At 49.3% G+C, this 23,746-nt stretch overlaps 1 protein-coding gene across 3 annotated transcripts in view; it reads right to left on the bottom strand.

The window, feature by feature from the left end:
* Positions 1–23,746, bottom strand: part of LOC141069323 (uncharacterized) — a 135,702-nt gene that overhangs the window by 90,699 nt on the left and 21,257 nt on the right. For all 3 annotated transcript variants that reach the window (XM_073558784.1, XM_073558783.1, XM_073558785.1), the window contains exon 2: positions 11,133–11,285. In XM_073558784.1, coding sequence (XP_073414885.1) covers positions 11,133–11,204 — 72 coding nt within the window. In that variant the 5' untranslated portion in view covers positions 11,205–11,285. The remainder of the gene's footprint in view (positions 1–11,132; positions 11,286–23,746) is intronic.

Genomic DNA, 23,746 nt, shown 5'->3' with positions numbered 1-23,746 from the left:
GTTCAGTAAACGTGACTGAACTACGTGCCACTATGACAGAACTTGTTCAGTAAACGTGACTGAATTACCGTATATGGCACTGTGGCTAACAGAACTTGTTCAGTAAAAGTGATTGAACTATATAGCACTGTGGCTAAGAACTTGTTGAGTAAGGCCTGTTACACACATCCGTTTTTCAGAGAGAGAGAGAGAGAGAATTTCCCAGCCGCCAGAACGGGATTTAGGGTTACATTTCCGGCAAAGGCAATTCTTCCAGGCAAATGCGGATCCGGCCAGCAAAAAAACGTTTCAGTGTCCGTCCAGTCATGTCAGCGGACGCCAAAATTTTGACGGATCATTGAAAAAACGGATCCTATGGATAAACATCTGTCAAGATCCGCCGATAATGCAAGTCAATGGGAAGAAAAACGGATCCTCCAAGAAAAATGGCGGATCCGTTCTTTTTGCAAAACGGCGGATTTTGACTGATGGTGACAGACGGATGTGGGAAAGAGGTCTAAACGTGACTGAACTATATGGCACTGTGGCTAACAGAACTTGTCCAGGTAAACGTGACTGACCTATATGGCACTGTGGCTAACAGAATTTGTCCAGTAAACGTGACTAAGCTATGTGGCACTGTGGCTATCAGAACTTGTTCAGTAAACGTGACTGAATTATATGGCACTGTGGCTAACAGAACTCGTCCAGTAAACGTGACTGAACTATGTGGCACTGTGGCTAACAGAACTTGTTCAGTAAACGTGACTGAATTATGTGGCACTGTGGCTAACAGAACCTGTCCAGTAAACGTGACTGAACTATGTGGCACTATGACTGACAGAACTTGTCCAGTAAACGTGACTGAACTATGTGGCACTATGACTGACAGAACTTGTTCAGTAAACGTGACTGAATTATGTGGCACTGTGGCTAACAGAACCTGTCCAGTAAACGTGACTGAACTATGTGGCACTATGACTGACAGAACTTGTCCAGTAAACGTGACTGACCTGTATGGCACTGTGGCTAACAAATTTGTCCAGTAAACGTGACTGAACTACGTGCCACTATGACTGACAGAACTTGTTCAGTAAACGTGACTAAGCTATGTGGCACTGTGGCTATCAGAACCTGTCCAGTAAACGTGACTGAACTACATGCCACTATGACTGACAGAACTTGTTCAGTAAACGTGACTAAGCTATGTGGCACTGTGGCTATCAGAACCTGTCCAGTAAACGTGACTGAACTATGTGGCACTATGACTGACAGAACTTGTCCAGTAAACGTGACTGACCTGTATGGCACTGTGGCTAACAAATTTGTCCAGTAAACGTGACTGAACTACATGCCACTATGACTGACAGAACTTGTTCAGTAAACGTGACTAAGCTATGTGGCACTGTGGCTATCAGAACCTGTCCAGTAAACGTGACTGAACTATGTGGCACTATGACTGACAGAACTTGTTCAGTAAACGTGACTGAACTATGTGGCACTGTGGCTAACAGAACCTGTCCAGTAAACGTGACTGAACTACGTGCCACTATGACTGACAGAACTTGTCCAGTAAACGTGACTGAACTACATGCCACTATGACTGACAGAACTTGTTCAGTAAACGTGACTAAGCTATGTGGCACTGTGGCTATCAGAACCTGTCCAGTAAACGTGACTGAACTATGTGGCACTATGACTGACAGAACTTGTTCAGTAAACGTGACTGAACTATGTGGCACTGTGGCTAACAGAACCTGTCCAGTAAACGTGACTGAACTACGTGCCACTATGACTGACAGAACTTGTCCAGTAAACGTGACTGAACTATGTGGCACTGTGGCTTGTCGCTGATTGGTCGCGCCTTGCCGGCCGAGACCAATCAGCGACGCGGGATTTCTGTTACAGACAGACAGAATTAGACGATTATATAGTAGATTCTCCTATTTCAGGTACAAGTGGACCCAATGCGGACTAGGCAGCCTTTGAGCTGGAAACATGACCCATTTTGCCTCAAACTTATTAACTACGATAATGTTGGGGGGAAATTGTCAGATTTTATAGCACAATTTATGATCTGCACCTGTTAATATAATCTCGGATGCTATGAAGAAATAAAGATGGTAAAATATAACTCACGAAAAAAGGGAGAGGAGTTAGAGAATAGGGTACAAGTAACCGAACGAGTATATATTATATTCACACAATAATAGCTCAGACAATCGGGCACAGTGGAAGGAGGCCCAGCAGCAACAGCGGTTATAGCAAATGGGGTGGCGGATAATCTATTTATATAATTGCCTTGTAATGTTTTCAGTTCCTGTTCTGTCCAGATGTCACCGTATCACAGAATTCCAAGCGGAGGAAGTTCACCGACCGCCATATTGGGACACCCAAGTGATTGGTGTCTCAATATGGAAACTGCTGCTGGTACCAACCTATTGCGCGGTACCACCAGTGGAACACCGTCGCACCACACACACTATATGCTGTACACATCACACACACATACACTTTACTTTATAAGCCATAAGCACCACACACACACTTTATACGCCGTACGCACAACACTCACACACACACACTCAGACTCATATACTCTCACACACTCACAATCACACACTCAGACTCACACACACGCAGCCTCCTGCGCTGTACCACCAGCGGAACACCGTCGCACTGTGCCTACGCGAATTCCTCGCAGGCGCAGTGAATCATTCGGCTGATCCCGGTGGCAGATGCGCGACGTGTCTACAGGCAGAGGAAGCCAGTCACATTAAAGGGGTTTTCCCACGAATGAAAGTTCATTTTAAAAATTGTCTGTGTCTGACCGTGTACGGAGCATACCACATCTCCTGGGAAGGGGAGGAAGCAAAAGACAATATTTATTTATTTTACTCATATAGCGCCATTAATTCCACAGCACTTTACAGACATTATTGGCACTGTCCCCGACTCCCCAATGGGGCTCACAATCTAAATACTGACATTACAGCAGGGGATCACAGAGGATTCATTTTGTGAGGTAAAATAATTCACTGACTGTTTTTAACCCCCTTAACCCCCAAGGGTGGTTTGCACGTTCATGATCGGGCCAATTTTTACAATTCTGACCACTGTCCCTTTATGAGGTAATAACTCTGGAACGCTTCCATGGATCCCGGTGATTCTGACATTGTTTTCTCGTGACATATTGTACTTCATGTTAGTGGTAAAATTTCATTCAAATAACTTGTGTTTATTTGTGAAAAAAATGGAAATTTGGCGAAAATTTTTAAAATTTCGCAATTTTCCAACTTTGAATTTTTATGCCCTTAAATCATATACGGCACACAAAAAACTTGATAACTAACATTTCCCACATGTTACTTTACATCAGCACAATTTTGGAAACAAAATTTTTTTTTGTTAGGAAGTTATAAGGGTTAAAAGTTGACCAGAGATTTCTCATTTTTGCAACACCATTTTATTTTTACGGACCACACACATTTGAAGCCACTTTGAGGGGTCTACATGATAGAAAATGCCCAAAAGTGACATCATTCTAAAAACTGCACCCCTTAAGGTGCTCAAAACCACATTCAAGAAGTTTATTAACCCTTCAGGTCCATCACAGGAATCTTTTGGATATTTAAAAAAAAAAAAAATGAACATTTAACTTTTTTTCCCAAAAGAATACTTCAGGTTCAATGTTTTTTATTTTACCAAGGGTAACAGGAGAAATTGGACTGGAAAAGTTATTATGCAACTTGTCCTGAGTACGTTGATACCTGATATGTGGGGGGAACCACTGTTTCGGCGCATGGCAGAGCCCAGAAGGGAAGGAGCGCCGTTTGACTTTTTCAATGCAAAATTGGCTGGAATTCAGATAGGACGACATGTCACGTTTGGAGAGCCCCTGATGTACCTTACCAGTGGAAACCCCCCACACGTGACCCCATTTTGGAAACTAGACCCCCCCAAGGAACTTATCTAGATATGTAGTGAGAACTTTGAACCCATAAGGGCTTTACAGAAGTTTATAACGTACAGCGGTACAATTAAAAAATCATATTTTTTCCACAAAAATGAACTTTTCACCCCCAATTCTTATTTTTCCAAGGGTAACAAGACCCTAAAAGTTATTGTGCAATTTGTCCTGAGTACGTTGATACCCCATATGTGGGTGTAAACGACTATTTGGGCGCATGGCAGAGCTCGGAAGGGAAGCAGCGCCATTTGACTTTTTTGGCTGGAATTGAGATCAGACACCATGTCGCGTTTGGAAAGCCCCTGATGTACCAAAACAGTGGAAACCCCCCACAAGTGACCCACTTTTGGAAACTAGACCCCCTAAGGAACTTATCTAGATGTGTGGTGAGCACTTTGAACCCCCCCAGTGCTTCACAGAAGTTTATAACGACCGGGCGTGAAAATAAAAAAATCGTATTTTTTCCACAAACGTGATCAATTAGTCTCCATTTTTTTTATTTTCCCAAGGGTAACAGGAGAAATTGGACCCCAAAAGTTGTTGTCCAATTTGTCCTGAGTACGCTGATACCTCATATGTGGGAGAAAACTCCTGTATGGGCACATGTCGGGGCTCGGAAGGGAAGTAGTGACGTTTTGGAATGCAGACTTTGATGGAATGGCCTGCGGGTGTTATGTGCATTTGGAGAGCCCCTGATGTACCTAAACTATTGAAACTCCCCACAAGTGACCCCATTTTGGAAACTAGACCCCCCACGGAACTTATCTAGATGTGTGGTGAGCACTTTGAACCCCCAGGTGCTTCACAGAAGTTTATAATACCCGGGTGTGAAAATAAAACAATCTTTTTTTTCCACAAAAATGATATTTTTGCCCCCAATTTTTTATTTTCCTAAGGGTAACAGGAGAAATTGGACCCCAAAAGTTGTTTTGCAATTTGTCCTGAGTAGGCTGATACCCCATATGTGGGGGTAAAACACTGTTTGGGCGCATGGCAGAGCTTGGAAGGGAAGGAGCACGATTTTACTTTTTCAACGCAGAATTGGCTGGAATTGAGATCAGACGCCATGTTGCATTTGGAGAGCACCTGATGTGCCCAAACAGTGGAAACCCCCCAATTATAACTCCAACCCTAACCCCAACACACCCCTAACCCTAACCCTAGCCCTAACCCTAGCCCTAACCCTAATGGGAAAATGGAAATAAATACATTTTCTTTTAATTTTATTATTTTTCCCTAACTAAGGGGGTGATAATGGGGGGTTTGATTTACTATTTATAGCGGGTTTTTATTTTTGGCAGCTGTCACACGCTAAAAGACGCTTTTTATTGTAAAAATAGTTTTTGCATCACCACATATTGAGAGCTATAATTTTTCCATATTTTGACCCACCGAGTCATGTGAGGTCTTATTTTTTGCGGGACGAGGTGATGTTTTTATTGGTACCATTTTCGGGCACGTGACATCTTTTTATTCCGATTTTTGGGACGCAGAATGAACAAAAACCAGCGTTTCATGAATTTCTTTTGGGGGGTGCGTTCCGCCTGCGGTAAAATTTGATAAAGCCCTTTTATTCTTCGGGTCAGTACGGTTACAGCGATACCTCATTTAGGTCATTTTTTTATGTTTTGGCGCTTTTATGCAATGAAAACCATTTTATATAAAAACTAATTATTTTTGCATCGCTTTATTCTGCGAGCTATAACTTTTTATTTTTTTGCTGATGATGCTGCATGGCAGCTCGTTTTTTGCGGGACAAGATGACGTTTTCAGCGGTACCATGGATATTTATATGCGTCTTTTTGATCACGTGTTATTGCACTTTTTGTTTGGCGGTATGATGATAAATCATTTTTTTTTGCTTAGTTTTTTATTATTTTTTAAGGGGTTCGCTAAAGGGGTTAACTAGTGGGACAGTGTTATAGGGCGGGTCGTTACGGACGCGGCGATACCAAATATGTGTACTTTTATTGGCTTTTTTTATTTCCAAAAAATGAATTTATTAGGGAATATTTTTTTTTTTTTAGCGATTTTTTTTAAAATTATTTTTACACTTTTTTTTTTAACTTTATTACATTGTCCCGGGGGGGACATACCTGTCATGTGACAGATCGCTTTGCAGGCACTGAGGAAGCCAGCTCCCTGTAGGCCCCCGAAGGTCCCCGTCGCCATCTTGGATTCGGGGACCTGCAGGGATGGAGCCCCCCGCAGCAGCGCTGCACATTTTGCTGCTGTGCGGGGCGCAGGGAAGCATGGAGGGAGCCCCCTCCCTGCCAATGCTTCTATTTAACCCCCGGTACACCGCGATCGTGTTTGATCGTGGTGTGCAAGGGGCTAATGTGTCGGGGGGCGGTCCGTGACCGCCCCTAACACATTGTGTCGGGTGTCAGCTGTGATAATTAGCTCACCACTTGGGCGCCGCTGATTGTTGTGACGTACTATCCCGTCGCTGGGAATTAAGTCCCAGGGCACATGGTCGGGATAGTACGTCACATGACAGAAAGGGGTTAAACAATATTTTACCTCACAAGATGTATCCTCTGCGATCTCCTGCTGTAATGTCAGTATTGTCTTTTGCTTCCTCCCCTGTCCAGGAGCTGTGGTATGTTCTGTACACGGTCAGACACAGAAAATGAGAGAAGACAGTAGATGGGGGAGAGAGAAAGCGCACAGGGGGGAGACAGCTCAAACGGGACAGCAAATGAGGGGAGAACACAGCACAGGAAGGAGACAGCAGACAAGGGGGATAGCACATGGGGTAGACAGGACAAAGAAGAAACCAGACGGGAGAAGTCAGCACATGGGGAAAGAGAGAGTGGATAGGTGGGTGAGCACGGGGGGGGAGAGATTCTCAACGTAGCAAAGTCTGCCCCCATCATAACATTACCGCCCTCCCGATGCGATAGTATCGGGCCTCCATCTAGTACATCTATGTTTGTAAAACAGTTTTATAAGGAGGCAGAAACAGCCAAATTGGCCATGGGGCATTGGGATAATTCATTTATATACAGTGACATAAAAAGTTTGGGCACCCCTGGTCAAAATTACTGTTATTGTGAACAGTTAAGCAAGTTGAAGATGATATGATCTCTAAAAGGCCTAAAGTTAAAAATGACACATTTCCTTTGTATTTTAGTCCTGTGGACCAATGAGATTAAAGTACAAGTCTTTGGCCACAATGTTCAAAAGTAAGTGTGGCAAAGAAAGGGCACAGAATTTCAGGAAAAGAACACCTCGCCAACCATTAAGCATGGGGGTGGAACAATCATGTTGTGGGGTTGCGTTGCAGCTAATGGCACGAGAAACATTTCACGGGTAGAGGGAAGAATGGATTCAATGAGATTTCAACAAATTCTTGATGCAAACATAACACCATCTGTAAAAAGCTGAAGGTGAAAAGAGGATGGTATCTACAAATGCCCTAACCTTTGCATTGACCCATTTTCCTTTTTGTAATTTTTAAAATGTAAAAGATGAAAATATAGATATTTTTGGCCTAAAATACAAAGGAAATGTGTCATCTTTAATTTTAACCTTTTTAGAGATCATTTCATCTTCTTTGCGTAACTGTTCACAATAACAGTAATTTTGACCAGGGTGCCCAAACTTTTACATGCCACTGTATTAGTTAAGGGATATGGAGGGAAATGTAAGTACTCGAAATACCAAAACACTGCAGACTCTACAGAGTTTACTCTAACCTTTATTCATCTAAGGTTAATTACTAAGGAACTAGTGGAATATTTAGCTTGGTTTTGGCTTTCCTCCCAGACTGATAAGGACAAGGACATTATATACTTGATTATCACAGCTGAGGAGATTCAACAAGTGGTGGGTAAAATGCCTAATGGCAAAGCCATGGGGCCAGATTGTCTTCCAACTTAAATGCATAAGCTGTTTGAGGGGGAATTATTGCAGCATTACTCAGCCATGTTAGGAGAGGCATTCTTGTCTGGAGAGCTGCCAAAATCTTCATATGAGGCAATAATTGTGGTCTTGACTAAAGAGGGTAAGGATAAAGAACTACATGGCCCATATAGACCCATATCAGTGTTGACTTCTGATGTCACACCTGACCATGGTCATCACCTTGGTAACACACCCCGACCAGGCAGGTTTCATGCTCTCAAAATCAACTGCAATTAATTTACATAGACTGTTCCTTAATTTACAAGCGGCAGGGACAGACACCAGACATAAGGCTGTCCTTTCTCTAGATGCCAAAAAGGCCTTTGACAGCATGGAGTGTGGATGTCAATAAGGCCTTTTCAGAGTGGAATGGGGATGCCAATAAAACCTTTGACAGCGTGGAGTGGGGATACATTTAGGGTGTGTGCACACGCTGCAGATTCTGCTACGGATTGATCCGCGCAGATTTTGCAAAATCCGCAGGTCAAAAGACCTGCGGTTTATCTGCGGATTAGCCTGCAGTTTTGCCCCGCGGTTTATCACCTCTACAATGGAGGAGATGGTAAACCGCAGCGGAATCCGCAGAAAGAATTGACATGTCAATTCTTTCTGTGGATTAGAAACCGTAGCAAACCCGCGCGGAAAAATCTGCACCGCCTGCACTGCGGTTTCCCTTTCACATAGGATATTATGGTACTGTACATCGCAGCAGAAACTGCTGCGGATCCGCAGGGCCAAAAACGCTGCAAATCCGCAGTAGAATCCGCAGAGTGTGCACACACCCTTAGGTGGTGCTAAAAGATGTGGGCTTTGGCAGCAAGTTTATTAAGTGGATTATGCTTTTATATAAAGCTCTCTCCACTAGCGTGAGATCTGATGGGGACATATCTGACAGCTGTGATCTTTATAGGGGAATGAGGCAGGGATGTCCGATGTCTCCATTACTTTTTGCCCTTGCAATAGAACCTTTGGCTTGCATTATTAGGAGCCCCCCCCCGGGCTATAAATATGGCAATAAGAAAGAAAGGATCGCCCTGTACGCAGATGGCCTTTTATTGTTTATCAATAAGTCTAGTATTTCACTTCCCATTGTAATGTAAATAATAGGTAGACTTGGGTCTTTCTCAGGACTAACTATAAACTGGTCAAAATCTGTATTACTTCCTCTGGATACGAAAGATAGGATGGGGTAGGATAAAATCTCAAATATACCAATACTGAAGACCTGGATATATATATTACAAAAGAGACTAATGATTGTGTCTCTTTAAATTTGAACCCCCCCCCCAGTGATCAAAGAAATAAAGTTAGCGTGTGGGGGAAACTTCCATATCGGCCCTGGGCAGACCTCATCAAAATGTGTCTCATTCCCTGCACCATTTATGTCCTTCACAACTCCCAGGTCTGGATATCCAAGTCCTGGTTTAGGAAAATGCATAACATCTTCTGAGACTTGGTCTGGAAAGGGAGGATTCAAGAATAAAACTTGAAAAACTACAGCTACCCAAAGATCAAGGAGGCTTAGCACTCCCTCATACCTGGGGGTACCTTTTAGCATCCCAATTCCAACATGTTAGAGATTGGGCCTTTGTAGGGACTCAAGAGGCAGGGACAGTAGTACTGAAATACCCTGAGGGGAATTTGATGAAACTCTTAAGAGTCTCACAAACTTAAGGACACCTCAGGAGATTTCCCTACCCTACTTCGTATGCATAAAACATGGTGGGTCTGCAAGAAGCTAGTGGGAATGGGGGATTATTCGAAACATACTCCAATTTGGAATAACCCCTGCTTCAGGGAACTGCAACATGTGGTGCAGGGTAAAACTACTAAGGGTATTATCTCTTTGATGTATAACTCTCTGTTACCAAGACTATTGGCTGACCCTATGGCTGAAGTCAAAATAAAGTGGGAGAGAGAGAGAGAGACACGTGGGCCATATAGCCATAGAAGAACAGGAGGATATTCTGCAATCTGTAAGTTAGATTTCGATCAATACGGACCAGAGGAGGTCGCAACTGTTTTTGATAGCTGACGATCATTGTCCCCATTGTGGGAAAGAGGGAGTGGATTTCATCCATATGTTCTGTTCATGTTCTCAATTGGGGGGCTGTGGGAGAACGTCAGCAGACTAATTTTGGAGGTCTTTAGCATTCAAGTCCCCCCCAGGCCCTATGGTGTGTGGGGGGGCATCAGAGGCTCCTCTCCAGTGCATTTGGCTATAGCCAAAGTATTTTACCAGGCAAAACTATTGTCAAACATTGGTTGGCACGAAGTCCTCCCTCGATAGATGACATTCGGTGCTTAAATAATACAATCCTAATGGAGAGAAGGGTATATACTAAAATAGGAGCCACCGGTAACTTCAGAAAAAAAAAATGGGGTGACTTGATCAGATGGCCCTGCCGGTGTGTCTGAGGAGCTGGCGTCAGATATGCAGGGTGTCCGAGGAGCTGGAGTCAGATATGAAGGGTGTCTGAGGAGCTGGCATCAGATATGCTCTTTAACTTAAAAATTTTGGGTTAAAAAATCTAAACTACATATCGGGGTACTAATATTAGTCTTTCCGTATGTAGAGTCAGATTGCCTTAAACTGTTTTATATACAAGGCATACCAAGGAAATGGGGGGATGGTGGGAATTTATCCTCATGGTCTGTGGTAATGCATGTTGGCAACGTCTAGGTTGATACGGCATATTATGCATCTGCTTTTGTTTCAATAAAAGCTTTCTTGACTAAAATAAATAAACAAATAAATAAGCATGCCGGTGATTTTTTTTTTCAGCACTGGAGTGGTACCACTAATGTGAGTTCCCTACCCATAGTAAAATACTTACCAGTTGCCGTCTTCTGCTGTTCTTGACGCCTCTCCTGTCGGTCTTCTGCAGGTTGTGACCAGCCGGATTGCTCCACTATCCAGATCCGGAAGTCACTTGTAAATGTAAGTCTATGAGAGCCAGAACGAGGTCAGAGCGACACCCCCATAGACTTACACTGAGAGCTTCTTATCAGTCAGGAGCTGCGGCCATAAGATGGGGGAGCAGGACCGCACCAGCGTCGGGAGGAGCAGAAAACAGCAGGTGTTTTACTAGGGACAGGGAACTTACATCAGTGATACCACTCCAGCGAAGAAGCAAAAGAAATGCCAGAGTGGTGCTTAAATTGAGGAGTTATCAGATGTAACGGCGCCATGTGGAATCCCACAGAATTAATAGGCGTTATTTCATAGGTAAAAGACCCATTATCAGTAACAGATGTCAAGTGACCATCTCACCTCTCCAGTCAGTAGGTAGATGATCTTCAGTGTGAGACTTAAGATCTTCCCAGTCATGAGACTCCTGTCCATCTCTATAATGGCGCTCCAATCGTCCACTCAATGTCCACTTATCGCCTTTCCATCAGATGAGCAGCGTCTACAGAATGAAGCCTGAAACATGAAGGGACATGATACGTTTCATAGTGGGCTAATGACTGCACTCACATAGAGGACTACTACTCAGACTTATGACTCTGGGTTTGGGCATGCAGCACTAGCCAAAAGTTAGGCCACACCTGTTCACGGAATGGTTTTCCTTGTTCTTATTGGGATGTGGACATTGTAGATTCAGACTGTAGGCAGCAAACCACAAAGGAACCCATACGGAAACATGGAGGAAACACGTGGGAAACGGACCAGAATCTGTGGTATACCTTACATTCTTCAATGTACCCCATTTTTATTCTCATATATTGCTTTACAATCCCTCCTTGGCATTGTCTCAAGCATTTAAATATAAAAGATTCAGAATAGTAAATGCTTACATGAAGGGAACCTACAAAGGTAAAATATAGTAATAAAATATAACTTTTAATAAGAATAATCTAAAAAGGACTAACAACAACCAAACAACACAAACACCACACTGTAAAGTCAACTCTAGGTCAACCCTATAAAAATCGCCCTTGCCTTTAATCCTGGCTACCAGCGGAGATTGGCACCCTGAAAAAGCATCAATGTATCCTACCTCCAGAAGAGCCTGTGTCAGGTGAAACGCCTAGAGGTTTAACAAGCCACACATCTGAACAGTTCCCCTTCTGTCTCCATATACTGGCATCATTGCTTCCTCCTCCTTGTTACATCTATGAGGCAGGTCCACACTATCAATACTTGGGACCCACTGTGGCTTTATCCTTTGTTCCTGTGGCGTTATGCCCTCCCTCGGCCTTTCCAGGAACAGCCGCCTTAGAGCGGGGAGCGCCATATCCCCTGCAAAGTAGGGTGCTAACCTCCGCTGTCTCGGCAGGTGTCCAGTTTAGGGTACAGTTTAGGTTCCATAGAGCAGGGGGTGCCATATCCACTGCAAAGTAGGGTGCCAACCTCCGCTGTCTCGGCAGGTGTCCAGTTTAGGGTACAGTTTAGGTTCCGTAGAGCGGGGGGCGCCATATCCACTGTAAAGTAGGGTGCCAACCTCCGCTGTCTCGGCAGGTGTCCAGTTTAGGGTAAAGTTTAGGTTCCGTAGAGCGAGTGGGTAAAAAGTAGGGTGCCAACCTCCGCTGTCTAGGGTACAGTTTAGGGTACAGTTTATGTTATAGTTTAGGTTCCGTAGAAGGGTCCTGCTTATGTTACCTTTAATTATATCCTGATACATCGGGGATATGCACCTAGGTTCTCTTCTTTAAGGCCTCCTTCACATATCAGGTTTTCGCCGTCAGGCGCGATCCGGCACTTTTGACAAAAACCGGATCCGGCGAAATGCAATGCCGGATCCGGTTTCCCCCCATTGACTTGCATTAGCGCCGGATCGTGCCGGATGGCCATGCGTTTCATCCGGTTTTCGCCGGATCCGGCAATGTATCGCAATCCGGCGTCTGGAAAAAACGGCTACTGTAACGGCGTGTCCGGCTTTTTCACACAATGAAAGCCTATGAGCGCCGCAATGCGCCGGATCCGTTTTTTTGGGTCTGAGCATGCTCAGTAGTTCTGCCCACAAGACACATATATAAAAGCATTACAGTGGGACCCTCAGCCACACCCAACATGCCACCCAAGACAGCAACCAGGCGCAGGAGAAGGCAGGAGACCACTGCAGCAACACCATCAGCACCACCACCACCCCAAATGGAGCAGCATGCTGAACAACGGGAGGGGAGTCCAGCAGCAGATGAGAGACGGTAATTATCAAATCCCCCATTCCTCCAAACTAGGGCCATGGAATATCAAGATATTCATTGGCCCTTTGTTTCTCTTTATTCAACAGCCGCCCAAGAGATGCAGCAGCAGCAGCAGTGGCAGCACTGGCAGCACTTGCAGCAGCAGCACCACCCACAGGCATGGAGTCTGGCCAGCAGGAAGACAGCACATCTTCTTCTGGGAGCCCTCCCTCGCATCGTCAGCGTTTGACGGTAAGTTTTTATTTCCAAAATCCATCATCTCTGTAATATATGTCTATTCATTGCCTTTTATTTCAAAACAGGAATCACAAGCTGAAGAGGAGCTCCCAGAAGAAGAAGGAAGGGGTGGACAGACACCTGGAGTGGGCTCACAATTGGTAAGTTTTTTGCATCAAACGCAGAAACACAACATCACACTACACACAACACATAGAAAACAATGTTCTGCAGACCACACACAGCAAACAAATGCCTACATCCAAACACATAAATTTTTTTCTTTTCTTCTCTAGTCTTCCCAATCTGGTGCTCGGTCAAGAGGTCCTCGCAGTGCCTCCCAGGGTCGTCGGCGACAGCAACGTGGCGGTCACCAGCGTGTAAGTATGTTACACCGCTCCGCCATACTCACCCGGCCTCCGCTCCCACGCCGCAGTCGCCCTCCGCTCCCACGCCGCAGCCTCTCTCCACCCGACGGCCACGGCGGTCACCTGAGACAGACCCGCGACCGATGCCTTCCCTGCATGCTATGCGCATGCGCCATAGGCCGCGGCCGCGCCTCCTTCCTGCTTCTTATGCTCCGGCTGTGCCCTGACCCGGAAGCACATTTGGACCAATGGCTGACCAGACGGAGCCATATCAGGCCGCTTCCCCCTGAAGGAGGCGCCTGATCGTTGTGTTTCCTGACACTCTGGCCTCGCTCCATCGTGCACACTCTGCTCCTGTAGTTCCTGTCTCGGCTGCTCCTCACAGCAGCTTCTCAGTCCTGCTACCCGTGTTCCTGTCGTCCTACTCCAGTCCTGCCTTGTGTTCCTGCCGTCCTACTCCAGTCCTGCCTTCAGTGTTCCTGCCGTCCTACTCCAGTCCTGCCTTGTGTTCCTGCCGTCCTACTCCAGTCCTGCCTTCAGTGTTCCTGCCGTCCTACTCCAGTCCTGTCTTCAGTGCTCCTGCCGTCCTACTCCAGTCTCAGTCTTACTCCGGTCCATCCTGAGCCGCCCCTCTCGGTACCGGCTACCGTGGTACTCGAACCCCTGGGCCTGCTCCTAACGGTCCCTGTATAGGGGTCGGTTCCTCCTGGCAGCTCGCCCGGGGTCCCTCGGTGCCACGGTCCAGAGGGTCCACTCTCGGAGCTCCCGCTCCTGACCACCCATGCTAACAGTACGATCAGGCCATGGACTCCGCCGGTACTACGGCTGCTACCCAGAAAGAGTTGCTATTCCTACGGAAGAATCAGGGGCGCATTATGTCAATCATGAAGTCGATGGACACCCGTTTGTCGGCCTTACAGGTGGCCGATCCTGGAAATGCCACTCAGCTGGCCAGTCTCCAACAGGAGCTGGGTCAGCAGCAAGATACTCAAACCCACATTTTGTCCTACATGGCCTCCTTTGATAGTCGCTTGTCGGCCCTCCAGGCTGCCGCTGCAGTGCCGACTCCTCCCCCTGCGTCTGCTGCTCATCCGACGCCCCGCCTCGCCAAGCCGCCTCGTTTCACCGGGGATCCCAAGCTCTGTAGGGGGTTCTTAAATCAGTGTAGTCTCCACTTTGAATGGCTGCCGCAGCAATATCCCTCGAACCGGGCCAAAGTGGCCATCATCATGTCCCATCTGGAGGGAGAGGCCCTTTCTTGGGTAAACCCGCTCTGGGAACGTGACGACCCGGTCGTTTCGAGTCTCCCGGTTTTCCTGGATACGTTTCGTAAGGTTTTCGATGAGCCGGGCCGGTTAGCCTCTCTCACTGAGTCACTCTTTAACTTACACCAGGGCTCTCTCACGGTCGGACAGTACGCTATTCGCTTTCGCACTATTTCCTCTGAGCTCGGCTGGAATAACGCAGCTTTGGTGGGGGCATTCTGGCGCGGTCTTTCTAGTAAAATAAAGGATGAACTCGCTGGTCGAGATACCCCGTCCACCTTAGAGGACCTTATCTCGCTGGCTACCCGCATTGACCTGCGCTTCCTGGAGCGCGCTCGGGAGTCAGTGAGAGACAGGCGCTCCTCCAGGTCAGTTTCTCCTTTCACTCAGTCGGCCAGCTCTCGTTCAGTCGGATCTTCTTCCCTCTCTTCGGGTGAGCCCATGCAGATAGATCATCTCAGGTTGGCCGAGTTACGTCAGAGAGAGAGACGGGCACAAGGTCTGTGCCTCTATTGCGGTCATTCGTCACACTATATCCGCACCTGTCCTAAGAGACAGGGAAACGACTCCACCTAGGTCAGGTAAGAGAGGCCTTCCTAGGTGATGATGATGATTCCTCTCAACCCCTTACGATTTCTGTGCTTTTGGTTTCAGGAGGGAGGCGTGGTTCCGAGGTGGCCTACGTGGATTCGGGCTCAGCGGGTAACTTCATTCGGCCGGAAGAGGTAGACAAATACCAAATTCCTGTAGTCACTCTATCTAACCCAATTCAGATTGCCACCGTGGATGGCAAACCGCTACAGGTGACCGTCACCTTGGTCACTGAAGAGGTGGAATTGCAAATCGGAGCCTTACATCGAGAGAAGATAGCCTTTTACGTTTTACCTAAGCTCTCTCACGCCATTCTACTCGGTCTTCCATGGTTAAGGACTCATCAGCCTGTTCTCGACTGGTCTTCTGGGGAGATACTCCGCTGGGGGCACCCGTGCCAAGCTCGCTGTCTGACTCCTGTCCGCCTGGCGGCCGCTCCACGGTCACCTCCAGACCTCCCGGGTCTTCCTCCAGCTTACAGCTCCTACGCCGATGTTTTTGATAAGAAGGAAGTGGAGGTCCTCCCTCCACACTGGCCGTTTGACTGCCCAATTGAACTTGTTTCTGGTTCAACCCCCCCAAGGGGCAGAATCTACCCTCTGTCTCCCGCGGAGACCACCGCCATGTCCGAGTACGTCCGAGAGAACCTCGCCAAAGGCTTTATACGGAAATCCTCTTCGCCCGCGGGAGCCGGGTTCTTCTTCGTCAAAAAGAAGGACGGGACTCTACGGCCGTGCATTGACTATAGGGGCTTGAATGAGATTACCATCAAGAACAGGTACCCTCTTCCACTCATTCCGGAACTGTTTGACCGTCTCAGAGGGGCTCGGGTCTTTACTAAGCTGGACCTCAGAGGAGCCTACAATCTGGTCCGTATCCGTGCAGTTGACGAGTGGAAGACCGCTTTCAACACTCGAGATGGCCATTACGAGTACCTGGTCATGCCCTTCGGTCTTTGCAATGCTCCTGCAGTCTTTCAAGAGTTCGTCAACGAGATCTTCCGGGATCTCTTGTACTCCTGTGTGGTCGTGTACTTAGACGACATCCTCGTCTTCTCGCCGGACCTCTCGTCCCACAGAAAGAGTGTCCGTCTGGTGCTTCAGCGTCTTCGGGAGAACCGTCTGTATGCAAAGATCGAGAAATGTCTCTTCGAACAGACCTCTCTGCCATTTCTGGGATACATTATCTCCGACGCTGGTCTAAGGATGGATCCCGAGAAGTTGTCTGCCATCCTCAAATGGCCTCGCCCCGTCGGATTAAAGGCGATACAACGATTCCTCGGGTTCGCCAACTATTACCGGCAATTTGTCTCCCACTTCTCCGCGATCACAAGACCCATTTCTGTGCTCACCCGTAAAGGGTCTACTTCCAAGGATTGGTCTCCTGAGGCAGAGGAGGCCTTTCTGTCCCTAAAATGGGCTTTCTCCACGGCTCCGGTCCTGCATCGCCCTGAGAGCGATCGACCTTTTGTACTCGAGGTGGACGCTTCCTCGACTGGTGCCGGGGCGGTGCTGTCCCAGAGAACCGCCTCCGGTCGCCTGCACCCTTGTGGCTTCTTCTCGAAGGCCTTTTCTCCATCCGAGTGTAACTACTCGATCGGTGACCGGGAACTTTTGGCCATCAAGTTGGCCTTGGAGGAATGGCGCCACCTCCTGGAAGGAGCTGTCCATCCTTTTGTCATCTTCTCGGACCACAAGAATCTGGCCTATCTCCAGTCTGCCCAGAGACTAAACCCTCGCCAGGCCAGATGGTCTTTATTTTTTGCCCGATTTGATTTCGAGCTCCGATTCCGTCCCGGCAACAAGAATTCCAAAGCCGACGCCCTGTCCAGGGTCTTCCAACCACACGAATCCACGGAGGAACCGTCACATATCATTGATCCCACTAGGATCATCACCGTGGCTCCAGTGAACTGGCTTACTCCTCCGCCTGGCAAGACGCTTGTGCCAGAGAATCTCAAGCAAAAGGTTCTTCTATGGGGGCACTCCTCCAAACTGGCCGGCCATGCCGGAACTAAGAAGACCCTTGATCTTATCAAACGTCACTACTGGTGGCCCTCACTTCGCCAAGATGTACTCGATTTTGTGGCTTCTTGTCCATCCTGTGCAAAGAACAAGGTACCACGGAGATCTCCGTCTGGCTTGTTGCTTCCGTTGCCTGTCCCTACGGTTCCTTGGGAGAACATCGCCATGGATTTCATCACCGACCTACCCTGCTCTGTGGGCTGCTCAGTCATTCTGGTGGTGGTGGATCGTTTTTCCAAGATGGCTCACTTCATCCCTCTGCCCGGTCTTCCCTCAGCGCCAGAGCTGGCCGAGATCTTCATTCATCAAGTCTTCAGGCTTCATGGACTACCTCGACGCATTGTGTCTGACCGAGGGGTTCAGTTTACCTCCAAGTTCTGGCGTTCACTTTGTAAGCTTATGAACGTTTCCCTCGACTTCTCCTCGGCCTACCATCCACACTCCAACGGACAAGTAGAGCGTACCAACCAGACGCTTACGGGATACTTACGCCACTTCTCTAACGCCCACCAGAACGATTGGGTCAACTTACTCCCCTGGGCAGAGTTCGCTTATAACAACCATGCTGGTGAGTCTTCGGCCAAGTCTCCGTTTTTCATTGTTTTTGGCAGACATCCTGGTGTCCCTCTTCCGATAACCCCTGCCTCTGAGGTACCCGCGGCCAATGCCTTGTCCTCGGAATTTTCTAAGATTTGGGCTGAGACCAACACATCACTCAAGAGATCCGCTGATCAGATGAAGAACTATGCAGACAAAAAGAGGTTGGATTCTCCTCCGTATCGTGTTGGCGACAAGGTCTGGCTCTCCTCCAAATTCGTCCGACTAAAACTGCCCTCCTACAAGTTGGGACCACGCTACATCGGTCCGTTTGAAATTCTGGGACGTATTAACGAAGTTGCCTACAAATTGAGGCTGCCTGCTTTGCTCCGGATCCCGAACACCTTTCACGTCTCTCTCCTGAAGCCTGTGGTGCTGAATCGTTTCCATTCCTCGCTTGATCTTGGTCCTCAGCCGGTGGGTGCCGACAACGTTTTTGAAGTGCAGGACATCCTCGCTGTGAAAAGGGTTAGAGGTAGGACTTTCTTTCTCGTTGATTGGAAGGGCTTTGGTCCTGAGGAGAGATCCTGGGAGCCTCGGGAGAATATTAATGCTCCCCGTATCCTCAAGAGGTTTCTTGTTAATCTCCGGGGGGGGCGGCTTAGGGGAGGGGGTACTGTTACACCGCTCCGCCATACTCACCCGGCCTCCGCTCCCACGCCGCAGCCTCTCTCCACCCGACGGCCACGGCGGTCACCTGAGACAGACCCGCGACCGATGCCTTCCCTGCATGCTATGCGCATGCGCCATAGGCCGCGGCCGCGCCTCCTTCCTGCTTCTTATGCTCCGGCTGTGCCCTGACCCGGAAGCACATTTGGACCAATGTGTGACATCGGCGGTCGTGCCCGCCGATGCCCCTTTAGCGACGGCGCCCGCCGCAGCTTCCTCTCACCTGCGCCCTCCGGTTCGCACGTTCCTCCGCGCTGCTTGCCGCTCTGCTGCGGGTGACCGCGGCGGCCTTAGGCCGCGCACGCGCGTTCCCCCGGCCTCTTCCATTGGCAGGGGGCGTCGCTAGGGGAGGGTCTGTAGGGCGCACTTCTGGTCTCCGCATATATCAGGCGTCCGCTCTATTCTGAGGGCGCCTGATGATTGTTTGTGACTCGCAGCACCCATCGGCCCTACCTTCTTCTGTGTACCCTGCCTATCCTGGCTGTACCTTTGTCTGCCCAGTTCCTGGTCCGTGTCTGTCTGCCTGTCTCCTTCCTGTGGTCCTCGCTGTACCTTTCCTGTGGGCTTCCAGCCTTTTCCTACTGCCCTCCACTTCGCTACTCCTGCTCTGTCTGCCAGTCCTCCGAGTCGTCCCTGCTGGCTCCGGCTGTCGCGGTTCCGCCCCCTGCGGTCCTGCCCCTAACGATCCCTGTATAGGGGTCGGTCTTCACCAGGTGTGCTCGGCCCAGGGGCTCCGGATCCGCGATCCAGAGGGTCCACTCTTGGACGTATTAGCCAGAGGCGTCACAGTATCATCAGGCCATGGATCCCGCCGGTGCCGCAGCCGCCACACAAAAGGAATTGCTTTTCCTTCGTGAAAATCAGAACCGGATAATGTCCTTTATGAAGTCTATGGACACCCGGTTGTCCGCCCTGCAGACCTCTGACCCCGGGCACGCTCCTCTCTTAGTCAGCCTTCAACAGGAGCTCGCGCAGCAGCGCGACGCCCAATCCCACATCTTGGGTTACATGGCATCCGTGGATGACCGATTGCTGGCCCTGCAATCCTCTGCTGCCGCTGCAACTTCCTCCCCGGATGTAGCCCCTACTCCGGCTCCCCGTCTGGGTAAACCCCCCAGGTACGGCGGAGATCCCAAGTTATGCCGGGGTTTTTTAAATCAATGCAGGCTACATTTTGAGCTTGCCCCCCTTCAGTACCCTACTGACCGCGCCAAGGTGGCGTTCGTTGTGTCCCATCTTGAGGGTGAGGCCCTGTCCTGGGTGAACCCCTTGTGGGAGAGAGATGACCCCGTAGTGCTAAATTTACAGACCTTCTTAGAAACCTTTCGCAAGGTATTCGATGAACCGGGTCGCTTAGCATCCTCCACTGAGGCCCTTTTTAACCTCCGCCAGGGTTCCCTCACAGTGGGGCAATACGCCATCCGCTTCCGGACCCTCTCTTCTGAGTTAGGGTGGAACAATGAGGCTCTAGTGGGAGCCTTTTGGAGAGGCCTCTCCAGCAAGATCAAGGATGAGCTTGCCGGGCGAGACACCCCCACCACTCTGGAGGACCTTATTTCGCTGGCCACTCGCATAGACCTACGCTTTCAGGAGCGCGCTAGAGAGGCAGTCGGAGAGAGAAGGTCCTTTAGGTTGTATCAGGCTCCTGTCCCCCGTTTCCCTGTATCTCCTGTTAGCGCCGCTCCTGAGCCTATGCAGGTTGATCGGGTCAGACTGTCCGAGCAACGCCGCAGGGAGAGGATGACCAAGGGCCTCTGCCTGTACTGTGGAGGGGCCAACCATTTTGTGCGTTCCTGTCCAGAGAAGCCAGAGAGGTCGGGAAATGCCTCCACCTAGGTCAGGTAAGAGAGGACCCCCTAGGTGATCAAAATTCCTCTCTTCCCCTTACTCTTTCAGCTTTGCTAATTACAGGTCGGGGGCGTGGGTCTGTGGAGGCGTATGTGGACTCGGGTGCTGCCGGTAATTTCATCCGCCAGGAGGAGGTTGACAAACTCCAGATTCCGGTGTTGGTATTGAAGAACCCTCGCGCTATTTCCTCCGTTGATGGTAAACCTTTACCCGGACTCATCACCATGATTACCGTCGAAGTAGATCTTCAAATCGGAGCTCTCCACCTCGAAAAGATAGCCTTTTATGTCCTGCCACAATTAGCCCATGCGGTTCTCCTAGGACTGCCCTGGCTCAGACGGCACGAGCCTGTGATTGACTGGCGCTCTGGGGAAGTTCTCCGTTGGGGGCACTCCTGCCAGGAGCACTGCCTACGGGCCCTCACGCGTCCTCGTCCATGCTCGAAGCCTGCCGACCTCCCGGGCTTACCCGCACCCTATCACACGTTTGCCGACGTGTTCAGCAAGAAGGAGGCGGATTCCTTACCCCCTCATCGCTCCTATGACTGCCCTATCGACCTAGTTCCTGGTGCCACTCCTCCCAGAGGGAGAACTTATCCTTTGTCCCCAGCAGAGACCTCGGCTATGTCGGAATATATACAGGAAAATCTGGCCAAGGGGTTCATCCGAAAGTCCTCGTCCCCTGCGGGCGCAGGTTTCTTCTTCGTCCGGAAGAAAGATGGGTCCCTGCGACCCTGTATTGACTACCGGGGTCTGAACAACATCACGGTCAAAAACCGGTACCCGCTCCCGCTGATTCCTGAACTCTTCGACCGCCTGAGGGGGGCCAGAATCTTCACGAAGTTGGATCTGCGGGGAGCTTACAACTTAATCCGAATCCGAGCGGGGGACGAGTGGAAGACGGCCTTCAATACCCGGGACGGCCATTATGAATACTTGGTCATGCCGTTCGGTCTCTGCAATGCTCCAGCGGTGTTTCAGGAATTCGTAAATGAGGTGTTCCGAGACCTACTCTATTCCTGCGTGGTGGTGTATTTGGACGATATCCTCGTTTTCTCGACCGACCTCTCCTCCCACCGGAGAAGTGTACGCATGGTCCTGCAGCGCCTTCGAGAAAATCGTCTTTACGCCAAGATCGAGAAGTGCCTCTTCGAGCAAACAGCGTTACCCTTCTTGGGGTACATCATCACGGATTCCGGTCTTAAGATGGATCCAGACAAGCTGTCCGCGGTACTCCAGTGGCCTCGTCCGGTTGGCATAAAGGCCATCCAGCGTTTCCTCGGCTTCGCTAATTATTACCGGCAGTTTATACCCCACTTCTCTACAGTCACCAAGCCCATTACGGTCCTGACCCGTAAGGGGACGAAGCCTAACGTCTGGCCCTCTGAAGCCGAGGTCGCCTTTCTTGCCCTGAAACGCTCGTTTGCTTCTGCTCCGATTTTACACCGTCCAGTGGCCAGTAGGCCCTTCATTCTGGAGGTTGATGCCTCCTCCACTGGAGCTGGGGCAGTTCTCTCCCAACAGGCTCCATCTGGACGTCTTGTCCCCTGCGGGTTCTTCTCCAAAACCTTTTCTCCGGCGGAGTGCAACTACTCCATTGGGGACCGGGAATTATTGGCCATTAAAATGGCGCTGGAGGAATGGCGATATCTGCTCGAGGGGGCAGTGCACCCCTTTACTATCTTCACGGACCACAAGAACCTGGCCTACCTGCAATCTGCCCAGAGACTCAACTCCAGACAAGCCAGGTGGGCTCTGTATTTTTCCCGTTTTGAGTTTAAGCTCCACTTCCGGCCCGGCAGTAAGAACATCAAAGCCGATGCGCTTTCCAGGTCTTTGCAGCCTCCGGAGAGGGAGGAGGATCCATCATATATCATCGAGCCGGCTAAAGTTATCTCCGTGGCCCCCGTGAGTTTCTCTAACCCTCCGCCTGGCAAGACCTTCGTCCCTCCAAACAAACGCCTGGAAGTACTGCGCTGGGGACATTCTTCCAAGGTTGCTGGGCACGTTGGGATTAAGAAGACTCTTTTGCTTCTTTCCCGGTATTACTGGTGGTCCTCTCTCCACCAGGATGCAAAGGACTTTGTAGCCTCCTGCAGGTCTTGTGCTCAGAACAAGGTTCCAAGGACTCTCCCCTCCGGCCTCCTTCATCCGTTGCCTGTCCCAGAGGCTCCTTGGCAGCAAATCGCCATGGATTTCGTGACTGATCTCCCTCGCTCGGCTGGGTGTACTACCATCTTAGTCGTCTCTGACCGCTTTTCCAAGATGGCCCACTTTATTCCCTTGGCCGGACTGCCATCTGCCCCAAAGTTGGCCGAAATCTTTATCCACCACGTGTTCAGGCTACATGGCCTCCCTCTGCGAATCGTGACCGATCGAGGGGTCCAGTTTACTTCCCGATTCTGGAGGGCCCTCTGTCGGCTCCTGGGCACGTCTCTCGACTTCTCTTCAGCGTATCATCCTCAAACCAACGGCCAAGTGGAACGGATTAACCAAATTCTGACCACCTACCTACGCCATTTTTCTAACGCCCATCAGGATAATTGGGTCTCTCTTCTACCTTGGGCGGAATTCGCTCATAATAATCATTCCAGCGAATCAACGTCCAAGACACCGTTCTTTGTGGTAACTGGGCTAAATCCTGGGGTTCCATTGCCCTTTTCCGCATCGTCTGGAGTTCCTGCAGCAGACACTCTCGCCAAGGAGTTTTCGCAAATTTGGAAGGAGACTAGAGAGGCGCTCGAGCTAGCCAACGTCCGAATTAACACGCGGACAAAAGACGAAGGGATCTACCCCCGTACCAGCCCGGGGACAAAGTCTGGCTTTCTACCAAACATATCCGCCTGAAAGTCCCTGCTTACAAATTAAGTCCTCGGTACATCGGGCCTTTTGAAGTACTTGGGCGCATTAACAAGGTAGCCTACAAATTGAGGTTGCCGGCGTCACTCCGGGTCCCTAACGCCTTCCATATCTCGCTCCTTAAACCTGTGGTCTTGAATCGGTTCCAACCAACCTCCATGTCCCCTCCCTCGCCAATTTGTTCTGACAATGTCTTTGAAGTAAAGGACATCCTGGCTATGAAAAGGGTCAAAGGTAAGACTCTTTTTCTTATCGACTGGAAGGGTTTTGGCCCAGAGGAGAGGTCCTGGGAGCCCCGAGA

This window comes from Dendrobates tinctorius, unplaced genomic scaffold (genome assembly GCF_039654945.1).
Source record: "Dendrobates tinctorius isolate UK_male_01 unplaced genomic scaffold, ASM3965494v1 ptg000258l, whole genome shotgun sequence".
Classification (NCBI taxonomy): domain Eukaryota; kingdom Metazoa; phylum Chordata; class Amphibia; order Anura; family Dendrobatidae; genus Dendrobates; species Dendrobates tinctorius.
This window is presented reverse-complemented; position numbering and strand designations above follow the sequence as displayed.